At 50.8% G+C, this 15,363-nt stretch overlaps 1 protein-coding gene and 1 long non-coding RNA gene across 3 annotated transcripts; one reads left to right on the forward strand and one right to left on the reverse strand.

The window, feature by feature from the left end:
• The first annotated feature begins 1,961 nt into the window (after positions 1 to 1,961).
• Positions 1,962 to 11,557, forward strand: NAPSA (napsin A aspartic peptidase). The gene is made up of 9 exons (XM_025424159.3): positions 1,962 to 2,156; positions 5,758 to 5,899; positions 5,988 to 6,111; positions 6,307 to 6,425; positions 6,764 to 6,963; positions 8,737 to 8,859; positions 9,165 to 9,309; positions 10,948 to 11,046; positions 11,254 to 11,557. The coding sequence occupies exons 1-9, from the start codon at positions 2,080 to 2,082 to the stop codon at positions 11,491 to 11,493; spliced, it is 1,269 nt and encodes a 422-aa protein (XP_025279944.1). The 5' UTR covers positions 1,962 to 2,079; the 3' UTR covers positions 11,494 to 11,557.
• On the reverse strand, positions 11,558 to 14,307 carry LOC118353631 (uncharacterized). Of its 2 annotated transcripts, none has more exons than XR_004812859.2 (2): positions 13,249 to 14,307; positions 11,558 to 13,046 (listed from the first exon to the last, which is right to left on the reverse strand). It is a non-coding gene; the product is annotated as an uncharacterized LOC118353631 (long non-coding RNA). The 2 variants fall into 2 exon arrangements; XR_004812858.2 differs by having other exon boundaries at positions 11,558 to 13,049.
• Between the last annotated feature and the right edge of the window lie 1,056 nt (positions 14,308 to 15,363).

Genomic DNA, 15,363 nt, shown 5'->3' on the forward strand with positions numbered 1-15,363 from the left:
TGAGTACTAAAACCAGACACGAAGGAAAAATTCATGTGCTTCATTTTATGTAACATTCAAAACCTGGCAAAAATAACTTGTGGTCATAGAGGTCAGAGTATTAGTTACTTTTCGGGGCACACAATGGAAGAGAGGGAGAAAGAACCTTCTCAATCTGGGGAACTGGAAATGTTTTATATCTTGATCTGGGTGGCACATATACATATGCAAAAATCCATCAAGCTGGCGATGTAAATGCTAAGTCTTAAGGGGTAAGGAATATAATGTCTGCAACTTATTTGAAATACACATAATTAATATAGATGGGTTGTTGGATGAATAGAGGAATGGACAGCTGGATATGTGTGTAACAGAGGAAATGCAGCAAAATAGTGAACTGTAGAACCGAGGTGGTATGTAATGGGGTTTGGCATACAATTCTTTCAACTTTGCTATCCACTTGAAAAATCTTTCATAATAATTTGTCAGGGAAAATAAACAAAGCCATAGTGCCATGCACTTAAAATTTGTGCATTTTACTATATGTAAGTTACATCTAAATTTTTCTTTTTTTTTACATCTAAATTTTTCTTAAGATATATGGTTAACTGAAGACAAAGAAACCTTACTGGTCAATAAGTAAAGTCTGCTTTTACTTACTTTAATAATCATGCCAGCTGATATTGATATGTAAATCTAAGTTAGAAAACCAACACGTCAAATAGTTTCTTAGAAAGGCCTGCAGCTCCCTGATCAGTGGGCTTGTTTAAAAATGTAGGTTCTTGGGGATCCCTGGGTGGCGCAGCGGTTTAGCGCCTGCCTTTGGCCCAGGGCGCAATCCTGGAGACCCGGAATCGAATTTCTCCCTCTGCCTGTGTCTCTGCCTCTCTCTCTCTGTGTGACTATCATAAATAAATAAAATTTTTTTTTAAAAATGTAGGTTCTTGGGCACCTGGGTGGCTCAGTGGTTGAGCATCTCTGCCTTTGGCTCAGGGTGTGATCCTGGGTTTCCAGGATCGGAGTCCCCCTCTGAGGAGCCTGCTTCTCCCTCTGCCTATGTCTCTGCCTCTGTGTCTCTTATGAATAAATAAAGAAAATCTTTAAAAATATAATCTTAAGAAAAAATGCAGGTTCTTGGGCTCTATGTCTTTGGAATCAGGATCCCTGGGCGGGGATGGGGGGGAAGAGGGGGGAATGAGGTGGGGGGAGGTGCGTTTTGCCAAGGAATCTGCCTTTTAACCAGAGTTTTCTTTTTCTTTTCTTTTTTTTTTTTTAAGATTTTATGTATTTATTCATGAGAGATGCAGAGAGAGAGAGAGAGAGGCAGAGACACAGGGAGAGGGAGAAGCAGGCTCCATGCAGGGAGCCCGATGTGGGACCGATCTCGGGACTCGGGATCACGCCCTGAGCCAAAGGCAGACACTCAACCGCTGAGCCACCCAGGCGTCCCTAACCAGATTTTTCTGATGCTCATTTAATATTTGAGAAATTTAGTTAATGAAAAAGGTGGTAGGCCCAGAGATAAAGACACTGCCAATTATTTTGATGCTCTTTCGATGGCGATGGGGCTATGGGCTACTTTTATTGGTGTGTGTTTCAGAATTTTCCAAATAAACCTCTTAAGAGTTGGGGGTCCCATTTATGAGACAGAGCGCCTCTAGTCTAACCCTCTTCCCCTTCCCTCCAGATCCTTCATCTTCACAAAGCCCGCCCATCTCTTCGCTTGCCCAAGAAAACTCTTGTGGTTAATGAGTCTCAGAAAAGTGAAGTGAAATGAAAGTCACAAATAAAAGCGACAGTACCTGAAGGATTGAGGGGGGATGGGGGTGGAGCCGCAGGAGACCTCCCTCCACTTGGAGTTGCGATGGAGGCGAGCCCACGACACGAGCTGACCCTTCTGGCGACCCTACAAAACTACTCCACACATCCCTCCAAAAACACCTGCCGCTTTCTGACCGCACCCTCCCTCCACTCCGTCCTCCCTCACCCGCTAAGAGACTTCACTTCTTGGTCACCTCGCCTCCGGACCCCGGAGGTGGGCGGTGCACAGGGTGGAGTCTCTGGGGAAAGAACCGAAGCGTCTACATCGGGTCCCTAAAGATGTTGCCGCTAGCGCTGCTGCTGCCGCTGCTGCCACTGCCGCTGATCGTGGAGCCTGCCCGGGCCTCGCTGATCCGGTACTGGGGACCCTATCACCACCCCAAATCCAGGACAGACTCTCCCTTCTCGCCATTTAAGTCTGGGACCCCTAGTTCACTGGTTCCTAAACCTGGCACCTCAAGACCCATGACTCCTATCTCTTGGGTTTGCAGATCTCCAAACAGGGGCTCTCATCCCCGCGGGGCTTCTACTCCATATGAACTAAGAGCGAAACCTTAGGGAAACCCTTTTAGTCCGAGGTCTTCCAACTCTGAGACCTTCAACTGGGGGACTCCCCATTCTCTCCCCTTTCCTGACAAGTTTTTGGGAGCACCCTCCAGATGCCACCCTGAGCTCTGATGAACTGGTCCTGGGGTCTCCAGACATACAACTCCCCACACCCCTAGCCCAACAAGATCTTGGAGACTCAGAGCTGTGACTCCCCCAGATTCACATCTTCCAAACTGGTTAGGTCTCTGGAAGTCCAGTTTTGGGGGCCCCAGTGACCTCCCCGCTCCCCTGGCCTGATGCTCTCCCCCACCTCTCACTTCCTCTCCTCTGTTCTCCCATCTCCTGGAACTCTTGATGGGGAGAAGGAGGGTCCTCTTCCAGGAAACATTTTCTCCACTTGACATTCTTGAGCCTCTCAAAGATTGGTCATGGCAGCGGGGGCAGGGGAGTGTGTGGCAAAGATGTGAGGGAGGGAGCACGGCTCTCAGGAATGACAATAAGAAGGTACAAAAATATTACTGCACAGGATGTTTGCTAAGCTGCTTTTTGAACCTAATAAATCACAACCATTTCCCAAGCCAGGGCAAAGGGCAGTGGTTCTCTGAGTTATTTCAGAACCAACAGCATCCACATGACCCAGGAACCTGTTAGAAATGCAAATTCTCAGGCTCTACCTCAGACCTAGTCAATCAGAAACTACAAGCTCTGAATTTCAACTCTAGGTCAGGGGTTGGCAAACACCAAGCTCCACAGCCAAATTCATCCTGCCACCTGTTTTTTTTGTTTGTTTGTTTTGTTTTGTTTTTGTTTTTTTGTTTTGCTTTTGTCTTTGTTTTGCAAATGGAGTTTGACAAAACCCAGACATGTTGTCTAGGACTGCCTTTGTGCTATACTAGTAAGAGTTGAGCAGTTCCAACAGAGACAAACGGCAGGCAAAGTTTTTACAAAAAACTTTGCCCATTGCTCTAGGTGATTCCTCTTCCTGCTAGTTTGAGAACCACTGGCATAAAGATCTCCTTTCTCCTTTTTAGTGATTGATTGGACTCCATTCTATGCATGTTCCATCACAGAGCCAAGTCCTACCTAGTTGATCTCCAGTTTTCTTTTTTTGTTAAGATTTTATTTATTTATTCATGAGACAGAGAGAGAGAGGCAGAGACAAAGGCAGAGGGAGAAGCAGGCTCCCTGCAGGGAGCCCGATGTGGGACTCCATCCCAGGACCCCAGGATCATGACCTGAGAGCCAAAGGCAGATGCTCAACCACTGAGCCACCCAGGTGCCTCATCTCCAGTTTTCAAAATTAGATAAATCCTCATAAACATATTTGTGCACTTGTCCAGTGATCTCCTGTAGATGGAATTCACTGAAATTAAGTTGGGTTGAGAGGTGTGTACAATTTTAAACTCTATGATATATATTTGCCCAATCCTCCTCCAGAGAGTTTTATATCAATCTAAGCCTCTAGCCAACAGTGAGTATTCTTAGTTCTTTGCCAATTTGCAGGTTCAAAAAAGGTTTCTGATTCTTGTCATTTATATTCCTTTGATGACAATTGGGGTTCAACATCTAACATAAAAAGATGTTAATTGTTTAGAAATTGGTTTGATTTCTTTTGCAAATTACCGGTTTATGTCCTTTGCCTATTTTCCTACCAAATGTCAAGAACTGTGAAGTTAGCTTGCCACAGTTTCATGGCTGCTCATAGAAGGCATAAGACCCCTAGGTCAGAGACAAGGACAGGTTATTACTCCTGGCAACAGTAGTAGCCAGGGCATCAGTTCTCTGAGCCCCAGTACCCACAGGGTGAGATGAAGAGGGCTGGTTTTGACTTGCACATGCAGTGAGGTGCAATACAGGAGAGGAACCCTAAGTTTAGGGACCCTGAACCTTTTATAATGGATTATAAACCTGTTTGCTTTTTGCCCCAGAGGGAGACACTCTCTCTCCCAAGGCTGTTCATTAAAAGAAATCTTTGGCAAAGGTAGTCAGTCCCTCTGTGAAAATGTGAGAGAAGCATGGAGAATTGTCTCCCAATGCTGGGTGGTTTATCTTTTTTTTTTTTAATTTTTATTAATTTATGATAGTCACACAGAGAGAGAGAGAGAGAGAGGCAGAGACACAGGCAGAGGGAGAAGCAGGCTCCATGCACCGGGAGCCCGACGTGGGATTCGATCCCAGGTCTCCAGGATCGCGCCCTGGGCCAAAGGCAGGCGCTAAACCGCTGCGCCACCCAGGGATCCCTGGGTGGTTTATCTTATTCTTATTTGTTTATTTGCAAAGAACTCTTTGCATATTAGAGATATTAACTCTTTGACATATAACTTGTAATTATTTCCCCTTGATTTTTTAAAACTTTTTTTTTAACAGCTTTGTGTGTTGGGGGAAGGAAGTACAAAGGTTTAAAATTTTAGAGTTCCGGGCAGCTCGGGTGGCTCAGCGGTTTAGTTCTGCCTTCAGCCCAGAGGGTGATCCTGGAGACCGGGGATCAAGTCCCATGTCGGGCTCCCTGCATGGAGCCTGCTTCTCTCTCTGCCTGTGTCTCTGCCTCTTTCTCTGTGTGTCTCTCATGAATAAATAAATAATCTTTAAAAAATAAATAAAATTTTGGAGTCCCACTCATCAATATTCTCCCCAGTGATTTTTTTTCTTTCTTTTTAAAGATTTTATTTATTTATTCATGAGAGACACAGAGAGAGAGGCAGAGACATAAGCAGAGAGAGAAGCATGTTCCATGCAGGGAGCCCGATGTGGGACTTGATCCTGGGACTCTAGGATCACACCCTGGCCCAAAGGCAGGCATTCAACTGCTGAGCCACCCAGGTGTCTGGCTCTCCAGTGATTTCTGATCTTCTTATCATGCTTTGAAAAGCCAGAGTTACTGAAACATTTTACTTCGTTCTAGTGCTCTTGCAATATTATGATATTACATTTCACCTTAGGTCTTTGATTATCTGGAATGTAGTTTAGTGTGAAGAGTGAAATTGGGATTTGATGCTTGTACTCTCCTCCCCCACGAATAGTGAGGAAAATAGCCTTCAGCATCATGATGTGAAGCATGCCAGGATCTTTACAAAGGCTAGTTTTATGTTTAGGGTCTTCGAAAACCTTTGTGAATATCTGTTTCCTGAGAATGACTTATTTTAATTGGAAGTCTCTTATTGAAAGATTTTGGGGAAGGTCTGTTTGGGATGGCTCACTCTTGTAGAGTCTTTGGGGGAAATTTGTCACCATGGTTTGATATGTTTGGTTAGTTTTCCTGGGAGGCTGTTATTGTAGGGTTTCTGGTAATGACAGTTTCTGTAGGGCCATAGAGACATTTGCTTTGTCATTACATCCTATTTGGGAAATTCTGTTATACGCGGTCTCCAGGAAGAGTAGTTTCCTAACTGTCAGTATTCTCTCCTACAGGATTCCTCTCCGCCGAGTCTACCCTGGACTCGAGACCCTGAACTCACTGAGGGGATGGGGGAAGCCAACAGTGCCCCCCAGTTTGGGGGTACCATCCTCTGGGGATAACCCTGTCTTTGTACCTCTCTCTAACTACATGAATGTGAGTCACAGTCTCAGAGAGTCCCTCCCCTTCTCCGTGCTTAAGAAGTCAAGCTCTTCATTTTCCTTCTCTCCCGTTTTGCCATCAGGTCCAGTATTATGGGGAAATTGGACTGGGAACACCCCCGCAAAACTTCTCTGTCATCTTTGACACTGGCTCCTCCAATCTCTGGGTCCCATCCATAAGATGCCACTTCTTCAGTCTGCCCTGCTGTGAGCTTTCATGGGGGAGAATAAGGCTGAACAGGGGTGATGGGAGAAGGGGAGGAGGCTGCTTCTTGGCTTGCCAAGGATATCTGAGGCACTGTTCTCTTCTGACATGCCCTCACAGGTGACAAGTTCACCAAGGCAGGAGGTGTTGGGGAGATTCCCTTTCCCCAGTGACACTTCCCTGATCTTCTGTCCTAGGGTTCCACCACCGCTACAACTCCAAAGCCTCCAGCTCATTCCAACCCAATGGGACCAAGTTTGCCATTCAATATGGAACTGGGAGGCTAGATGGCATCCTGAGTGAGGACAAGCTGACTGTGCGTGACCATTGACCCCAGGAAGACTTGAGCCTGGGAGAACCCTAATGTTTCTAATATGATCTAATATTAGCCAGACTCATATGATCTGGCTTAGGGAAGTGGTTTAGGAGGTGGAGCTACCTAGGCAAGTGGATGAAGCTTCTGAAGTGGGAGGCGGGGCTTCTGAAGTGGGGGTGGGGCTTTTTGGTTAAAGGAGTGGGCTTCCTAAGTGGGGAAGCAAAGCTTTCTAGACAGTCGGAGTTGTTTTCAGATGTCTCCAGATTCATGCCTTGGTTTGGAAAATCTCAGGGTTATGTCTTCCAAGAAGTAATTTGCCCATGTGAATCTATCCTTAGATTGGAGGAGTTAAGAGTGCATCAGTGATTTTTGGAGAGGCGCTGTGGGAGCCCAGCCTGGTCTTCACTTTAGCCCACTTCGATGGAATACTGGGCCTCGGTTTCCCCATTCTGGCTGTGGGAGGAGTTCAGCCCCCGCTGGATTTACTGGTGGACCAGGGGCTACTGGATAAGCCTGTCTTCTCCTTCTATCTCAACAGGTAAAGGCGAAGGGTCTACCTTCCTATGAGTCCTAGCCCCCAGAAGTAGGGTTGTCTATTTTCAGAAAGTCCCTTACCCAATAAAGGAAGTCTCATCCTCCACTCACCAAGTCACCTACCCAATATAAGTAACACTTGTTCAAAAGTCCCGCTCACCAAGCAAACTTAAGACCTTCTGAAGACACACCATCATTCCATATATATATATATATATATTCATGAGACACAGAGAGAGAGGCAAAGACACAGGCAGAGGGAGAAGCAGGCTTCCTGCAGGCAGCCCAATGTGGAACTCAATCCCAGGACCCTGGGATCATGCCCTGAGCCAAAGGCAGATGCTCAACCACTGAGCCACCCAGGAGTCCCTCTCACTATCATTTCAAATGCTCCATGTTTCAAACCCAAACCAGGAAACTTCATTCCCTACCTACTCAACTTAGGAATCTCCTCTTCACCATAAAGTCCAAATGCCATTTAAGAATACATTCCAGGGATCCCTGGGTGGCGCAGCGGTTTAGCGCCTGCCTTTGGCCTGGGGCGTGATCCTGGAGACCCGGGATCAAGTCCCACATCGGGCTCCCGGTGCATGGAGCCTGCTTCTCCCTCTGCCTGTGTCTCTGCTTCTCTCTCTCTCTGTATGACTATCATAAAAAAAAAAAAAAGAATACATTCCAGAAGTCAGAAGTTATGCATTTTATTTTATTTTTTAAAAATATTTTATTTATTTATTTGAGAGAGAGTGGGGAGAGATCGAGAGAAAGCACAAGCAGAAGGCAGGGAGATGGAGAAGCTGACTCTCCCTGAGCAGGGAGCCTGACGTACGGCTCGATCCCAGGATCCGAGGATCCCAGGAGGATCTGAGCTGAAGGCAGATGCTTAACCAATTGAGCCACCCAGGTGCCCCAGAAGTTACCCATTTTAACCCAAGAAGTCCCACCTACCTGTTAGGAAGCTCAACCACAGGCTCAGAAAGCCCCACCCACCACCCAGGAAGTCCCCACCTTTCTTCTGGAGGCCCATCCCCCACAGGCATAAAATCCTATGCCTATTCAGTTACCCGGATGTCCAACCCACTCAGGAAGCCCCCGGTGGGTAGATCCTCTCTTCCTACCCTTCCAGAAATCACCGTCCTTCCTCCTGCCCCTCTCAACCAACTAGGAAGTCTACCACCTCTGAACTGTGAGAGTTACAATTCAGAAAGTCTCACCACGCACCCAGGAAGCCATTGCACTTCTACCCAAGTCACACCTAGGCCAGAGCCAATTCACAAACCCCGACGCTCCACTTAAATTCCACCCCAAGATTTCCACCTTCCACAGCCAAACCTAGAGGCCCCACCCTCACTTCAGAAGCCCCCAGCAGGGATCCCTGGGTGGCGCAGCGGTTTGGCGCCTGCCTTTGGCCCTGGGCGTCATCCTGGAGACCTGGAATCGAATCCCACGTTGGGCTCCCGGTGCATGGAGCCTGCTTCTCCCTCTGCCTGTGTCTCTGCCCCCGCCCCCCTCTCTCTCTGTGTGACTATCATAAATAAATAAAAAAAATTATTAAAAAAAAAAAGCCCCCAGCACCCTACGGTCCTGATCATCATCAAGAACAGTCCTATTTCTCTTCAATTCTTGCTTTGCTTCCAGTCCCAACATCAGACCCTGCCTGCATCCCACTTACCCCATCTAGAACCTGGAGACCTTGCATTGGCAGGAATTCCCTTCCTTGGCCCCTTCTGGGGCTGGCAAGGCAGATACCCATGAAACTGAAAGCACTTTGCTTCTGCAGGGATCCTGAAGCAGTGGATGGAGGAGAGCTGGTCCTGGGTGGCTCCGATCCAGCTCACTATATCCCACCCCTCACTTTCTTGCCAGTCACGGTCCCTGCCTACTGGCAGATCCACATGGAGCGGTGAGGGACCTGGCCACCTAGGTCTGGGAGGAATGGGCTAGAGCCTGATTTCCAGTATCCTGGGAGGAGCTGGAGGCCCGGACTCCTGGGTCTGAGGGAGGAGGGGGCTGGGGGCCCAGACTCGTGGATCTGAGAGAGGAGGGGCTGGGGGCCTGGATTCCTGGGTCTGAGGGAGAAGGAGCTGGGGGCCCAGACTCCTGGGTCTAAGGGAGGAGGGGCTAGGGCTCCTATATTGAGGGAAGGACAGCTGAGGGCCTAGACTCCTAGGACACTGGCTTCAATGTCTACCCCTTGCCCCCTCACAGTGTGAAGGTGGGCACTGGGCTGATTCTTTGTGCCCAGGGCTGTGCTGCCATCCTGGACACAGGTACATCCCTCATCACAGGACCCACTGAAGAGATCCAGGCCCTGAATGCAGCCATTGGAGGATTCTCCTTGCTGTTGGGGGAGGTGAGGACCCAGTGTCTGGTGGAGTTTTGATGGCAAACACTAGGCACCATGTTAGGGCCCGAGGGTGGGAATAGGTGCTTAAGAGGTATCCCAGGGCAAAAGGCACTGCCCATCCTAAGTGACAGGCTGGGGGGGAGGGGTAGTTGGAGGCAGCAAGGACACCTCCTAGACATCGGCTGCATGATTGTGGACAGGAGGAGATGGCGATGCATGTTTATTCAGGGCTGGATGGGAGTGAGAAGCCTAAGGAGCCTGGGGGTGTCTGGGAAGGTGTGGAGGAAGCTCAGGAATATTTAGGGGCCATCAGCCCTCAGACAGCCCTTCTGCCATGGGAGAAGAGGTTGCAGGAGCAGCCTTGGGGAACATCCATGTAGAGTAGATGTGGAGACAGGGCAGGAGCAGCCAGAGGCAGGGGAGGAGCCCCTGGCAAGTGAAGGAGGCTCAGAGAAGCCATGCAAAGAGTTTCAAGCATGGAGGGGGCCACAGCGCAACATAAAAGCTGCTCACTCACATCTACGAGGCCCTGCAGCTCCTGGGTGGGGGGAGGGTCCTTCCAGGTCAGAATTTCTGTGGCTCTCTGTGTTCTTTGATACTTCTAAGAGGGTAGAGAAAATGCAGTTTGTGGGGATTCTGAGCCAAATGCCTAAAGCGTGGACTTGTAATGAGCCAAGGGAACCAGGTACATCATAGTGGCTCGGTTACCCTGGTTGGGTTCCAGCTCTGCCACTTAACAGCTGTGCTGTCTCAGACAAGTCACTTAATGTTCCTTGGCCTCAGTTTCCTGACCTCTGAAGTAGGGTCACTAAAACTCACCTCTTAGGTATGTTGTGAGGATTGAATCAATTAACCCACTTAAGGTACTTAGAATAATACTGTGATGCTGTTATCTCTCAAGAGAGATGTACACTGGAAATTAACTTCTCACCATTCCTTGCCTTCCCAACAAGGCAATTAGTACTGGTTTTTAAGGAAGATAAACTTCCTGGTAGTCATTTACAGTAACCTAATATTGTATTCTTAGGTAGTTGGGAGTGGTGGGATTGGAGGCAAACTAGAAAGCAGGTGCCCCATCAATCTAAAAAGGGCAGCTCCCAGCCACTCAGTTCCAGCCATGTTTCCATGTAGGCAAAGTCAGATCTTATGCTTTGTTGGGAGAAAGCTGAAAACATTATTTGAAACCTCATGATTTGTGAATAATGACACTATGTGTCGGGCAGTTTTCCAAACTCATTTATTTCTTACACAACACCTCTGTGAAGTATTACCATCAACTACACCTACAAATTGGAAACGGGGCACAGAGAGGTTCAGCAATTCGTCTAAGGTTGCACAGCAGCAGACTCCAAGGATATCACTTGGAGTCTGTACCACCGTGGTGTACAGTTGGTAAATAATTTTCAACACATTTTTGACACAGTGTAAGACAACTTAGATACACCATGGGCTCAATGCGCCTCATTGGGCTAGCAGTTTTTGATCTACAGGTGGATGGAGTAAAAGGTTTGATCAAAAGGGCGCCTAAAGGAAGTAGCAATAATTACATGAGGGCAGAAGAGCCAGTAAGGCCAGAGAAGGCAGCAGAGCTTGACCATACAAGGCCCTGAGTACCTAATTCCACTTGTTCCTCTTCTTCTTCAGTACCTCATCCAGTGCTCAGAAATCCCAACGCTCCCTCCAATCTCCTTCCTCCTTGGGGGGGTCTGGTTTAACCTCACGGCCCAGGACTATGTCATCCAGGTAGGTGGCCGTCACAAGTCAGAGTGATACAATAAGATGGGATTTGAGAGGATGGAGCTGGGAATGAGACGTCACGAGGCCGGAGCAGAGGCCCCAGAAACACTTCTGGTGCCCGGAATAGTGGGCAGGGCAAAGCTCTGGCTCCCAGGGAAGAGGAGGTTCCGTGCGCGTGACACGCACTGAGCGGCCTGTCTTGTCGCCTTGCAGATTGCTCGGGGTGGTGTCCGCCTCTGCTTGTCTGGCTTCCAGGCCCTGGACATACCTCCGCCCACAGGGCCCCTCTGGATTCTCGGCGATGTCTTCTTGGGGGCCCACGTTGCAGTCTTCGACCGCGGAAACCTAACAGGCGGTGCCCGAGTGGGTTTGGCGCGCGCCAGCCCTCTACGAGCCGGACCACAAGGGGGTGGGTCCGCGCAGGCGCAGTTCTCCGGCTGGCGCCCAGGCTAGGCGCCTGCGCACCGAGTAGTAGCCGAGGCCCAGCTACTCAGTAAAAATCCGTTATTTACATTGACCCTACCTGGGTTCCTTTTTTTTTTTTAATACACTATTTTTGGAGAGATAAATTAGTGTTCAACAATCTGGAGTTGAGGAAGGAAGGAGAAAGGTATCACTCCTTTTCTCCAGGGCAGGGCTCACAGCGGTGCGAGGGTCTTGTACTACGAATCCCATGAAGCCCTTCGCCTATGCCGCCCATAGAAAAAGGAGCTCGGTATCGCGGAGCATCATGGACCTTGTATTCCAGGCCGCGTTCTCCTGTTGCCGGGGGCGGGCGCAGCCACAACATGCGTGGGAGGCGACAGGTCGCGACGGCAGCGACAGGTGGCAGTGGGGGGTGGTGGCTAAATCGTAAAGGGCTTTTCAACCCTTGTTTTAAGGGGATGGAATATGATTCCCGCAGACTTCATCTCCTTTCTCTCTCCCTTTGGGATTCGGAGACCCCTGGGTCCGCCATAAAGGCGGGGCTTGAAGCCCCCGGGTTGGGGGGAGCTGTGCTGTCCCTCCTCCGGCGATGATGTCATTCCCCCCCTCCACAGCCTCTTGCTGCCCTGAGCTGCCGGGGCTGGGTCACCCCTCCCCCAACGCCAGCCCCGGATTCCCCCATCCCCGCCCCGCCTCGACTTGGGGTGAGTACGGGGGAGGGGGAGAAGGCACAGGGTCCGGGGGCGGTAAGACGGCCCAAATCCCAGTTTTGGAGGCGGGAGACCCGGGAGATGGGGACTCAAAAATCTCAGCGGAGAGATTCTTTCTTAATAACGAGCTTTGGGGGCCAAGGTTCTTAGAGGGGTCTAGGGGAACATGGATCCTAGGTAGAGAGTCTCCATATTTCCAGCTTTAGTGTTCGGGAGACTCTTTCCTAGATTTGGGGAATCTGATGGGAATGGGAGCGGACGCACAAGGCTGGGGTCCTAGAAATCGCGAAGCGGAAGACCCTTTCCCAATTCCAGCGCCTTGGAGAATGGGGGAGGAGGGTTAGGAGAGGGCGCCGCGGATGACGGATGTAGGAGTTTGGAGTTTTCAGTAATTTTGCTCCTGGAGGACCAGAGAAAGGATAGATTGGGAAGGAGGAAGGGTGGGAAAGGTCTGAAGACGAGGACAGACATTGGCTTACACCCTACTGGTGTCTATCGCCAAAAATTGAGTCCACTTCCCTCTAGCCTGTTGGCAGGGCTGGGTACCCCATAACCGGAGCCCACATTATGCCTCCAGAAGCCTACCCCATGGGTACAGAATCAAGGCTCACAAAACCCCCACATATCCTGGTAGGGTCTGGGGAGGGCCATGAAGGAGGGATGGCATTCAGTTTTCCCAGGGCCTGATGGAGTCTGGACTATTCTGTTATTCCTTGCCCGGGGTCTTCCTCCTTGCTCACATGGTCTCTAATCTGGAGTTTTATCCCATATTCTCCCCTGTGGCAGCCCCCTCCCCTCCCTCACACCTTCTCCCACACCTTCTGACCTCTGCAAAAAAATGCTGATTTGGTAACTTGATCCCGTGCCTGGCTGCTGTCAAAAGCAGAAGAGAAAAGTAGAGTTGGGGGGAGGGGAGAGGATATAAGTGAGGGTGGCTGATTTAGGTCCTAATTCTAGCCCCTACTCCCCCCCCTCAGTGCCTACTCAACCCCTGTTCCAGCCACCACCCCCACTCCCAACTTGCTCAGAAAACTAACTCAACCCAAGCCTCAACCTAAGCCCAGTCCCTCACCTCAAGATTCACTGCTTCTGCTTGGGGATACACCAGAATTCAGGGCAGAGAGGAGTAAGAAGCTCCGATGTCTTTTCTCTGCCTTCCTGGGTCCCACTGGGGGCTTGAGGGCTGCCCAAGGATACTGGATTAAGGATAGTGAATTGCGGGCAGTGGGGGAGCCCAGGGTCTGGGGAGTGAGGGAAACTACCTCCCTGGTCTGCAGGACAGGCCCCACTTCTGCAACTCTCTCCGCAGTGACGCAGCCTCGAGTCCTGGCCAGGATGGGGGTTAAAGGGGGTGATGGGGGGGGTCAGGAACCAAAGGACAGCGGGACAAAGTCCCAAGGAAGTGGGGATGAAGACTCAGAGGGGGTGAAAGAGACACGGGGAGCAGGGATAGAGACCCGCATAAGGCGACGGAGAAAGAGAAAGATCAGAAGGAGAAAAGGCACTTTACAGAGGAGGGGAGGAAGACACCGGGAGGGACGTTATCAGTGAACAAGAGCAAGGAGGACAGAAACGCAAATGAATGAGCAGGGACGGGGTGGAGGGTACAGACTGGGAGAGGGGAGTGGAGGATAGAGGCACGAAGAGGGACAGAGGGCTGGAGGGACAGAGATCCAGAGAGGGGACAGGCTGGCGGGGGGCTCGGGCATGGAGGACAGAGACACAACGAGGAGGGACAGAGACCCAGAGAGAGGCAAATTCCTGAAAAAAAGGTACAGAGATCAGGAGAGACTGGGGGTGAGGGGAAGGAGACACAGTTGGGGGAGAGGAGAGACTGAGCCTTCGAAGGCGGCAAAGACTCAGGGGAGGGGGGGGACAGATTCAGAGAACAATGGGCCAGAGTCCCAGAGTGGCGAGGACAGAGACGAGGGGACAAATAACTCAGAGAAAGGGGAGAGAAAGACATCGAGAGACGCAGAAACGGGAGCGAGGGTGAGTGGGTAGGCGATACGAACCAGCCGCCGCACCTGCAGAGGGAGGCGGCGGGCCAGGGACAGTGCAGCGGGAGGAAGCCTGCAGCCCCTGACCCTCCCCCTTCGCTCCCGCAGGCACCGCCTCCTCCCGCCGCAGCCCCGGCAGCAGCCGCTGGCCCCGCCCCAGCGCCTGCTCCTTGCTACTCGGCGGCTGGCCAGCCGGGGGGGCGGGGCCGGACACGCCCCTCGGCTAGCCCCGCCCAGCTCTCCGTATCTCCTCTCCCTCCGGGACGATCGGCCACCTAGCTCCTCCCCATTTCTCATTGGCCCCGCCCTATTTCCTCAGCCTGGTCTAAGGCTTCCCTGCTCCTAGGTTTCTCCCCTCCGCAGCCCTTAGGGCTCCCTCTTCAACGGTCCTCATCCATCCCCTGGTTCTCCAGTCTGCAGTCTGCTGTTTTGTAGACTTGGTCCCTTTGTCATCACCAGTTGAAAGTTCTTGTATCTCTATCTAAAGCCCCGCTGACTCTTATGACTCTCTCCCCGGTTCTCTGAGCCCCAAGACTCCCCATTCCAAGTCCCATTCTTCCAACCAGCCCAGTAGCTTTGTACCCTGCAGGTATCACCTTCCCCGTAGCGTCCCCATTACTCCTTCTCTACTCTGAACCCTGCCCCACTCCCGCCTAGCCTGGTTGCTTCCAAGCCTCTTAGAACCCCGCTCCTCCCTTAGTCTCGCCTTCCCACAGCGCCTTCAAGAGGTTTTCTACCCTTCGTAGACCCCACCCACCTTCTCCATTCTGACCATCATTCTCCCGGCCCAGCCCTGTCTAAGCAGGCCAAGCTGGCAGCCCCGGCCCCTCCCCTTCCTCACTTCGCCCTCTTTCTTAGTCCTAGCCAGACACTCTCGGGTTCCCAGGCCTCGCTAATGTCCCCTCTTTCTCACTGGGTCTCCATCCTTCTTCCTCCTTTCAGGGCAGCCTAGTGCCATTCGCGTGAAAGTACTCTCTACTCTTCATTTCCAGCTCCCGCCCCTCGTTCAGTATCGCCCCCTCACTCTCCCAGCCCAATTAAGACGATTTTCTAACTTTCTTAGGCCCTGCCTCTTCTTAGCATCCGCCCTGTCGCGACCAAGCAGAGTTAAGGACCCAACCCGGCTGTCTCCATCCGCCCCTCCCCACCGGGTTCTGCTTGCCAGCGCTTTAGGTCCCTTCTCTGTC

The sequence above is a fragment of the Canis lupus genome, chromosome 1 (genome assembly GCF_003254725.2).
Source record: "Canis lupus dingo isolate Sandy chromosome 1, ASM325472v2, whole genome shotgun sequence".
In the NCBI taxonomy this organism is placed as follows: Eukaryota; Metazoa; Chordata; class Mammalia; order Carnivora; family Canidae; genus Canis; species Canis lupus.

Excerpts from the sequence above, each read along its gene's own strand:
- NAPSA (XM_025424159.3), top strand. The coding sequence starts at position 2,080 with ATGTTGCCGCTAGCGCTGCTGCTGCCGCTGCTGCCACTGCCGCTGATC. Across the intron at positions 2,157-5,757 it reads GCCCGGGCCTCGCTGATCCG|GATTCCTCTCCGCCGAGTCT; the intron begins GTACTGGGGACC and ends TCTCTCCTACAG. Across the intron at positions 6,964-8,736 it reads TTCTCCTTCTATCTCAACAG|GGATCCTGAAGCAGTGGATG; the intron begins GTAAAGGCGAAG and ends TTGCTTCTGCAG.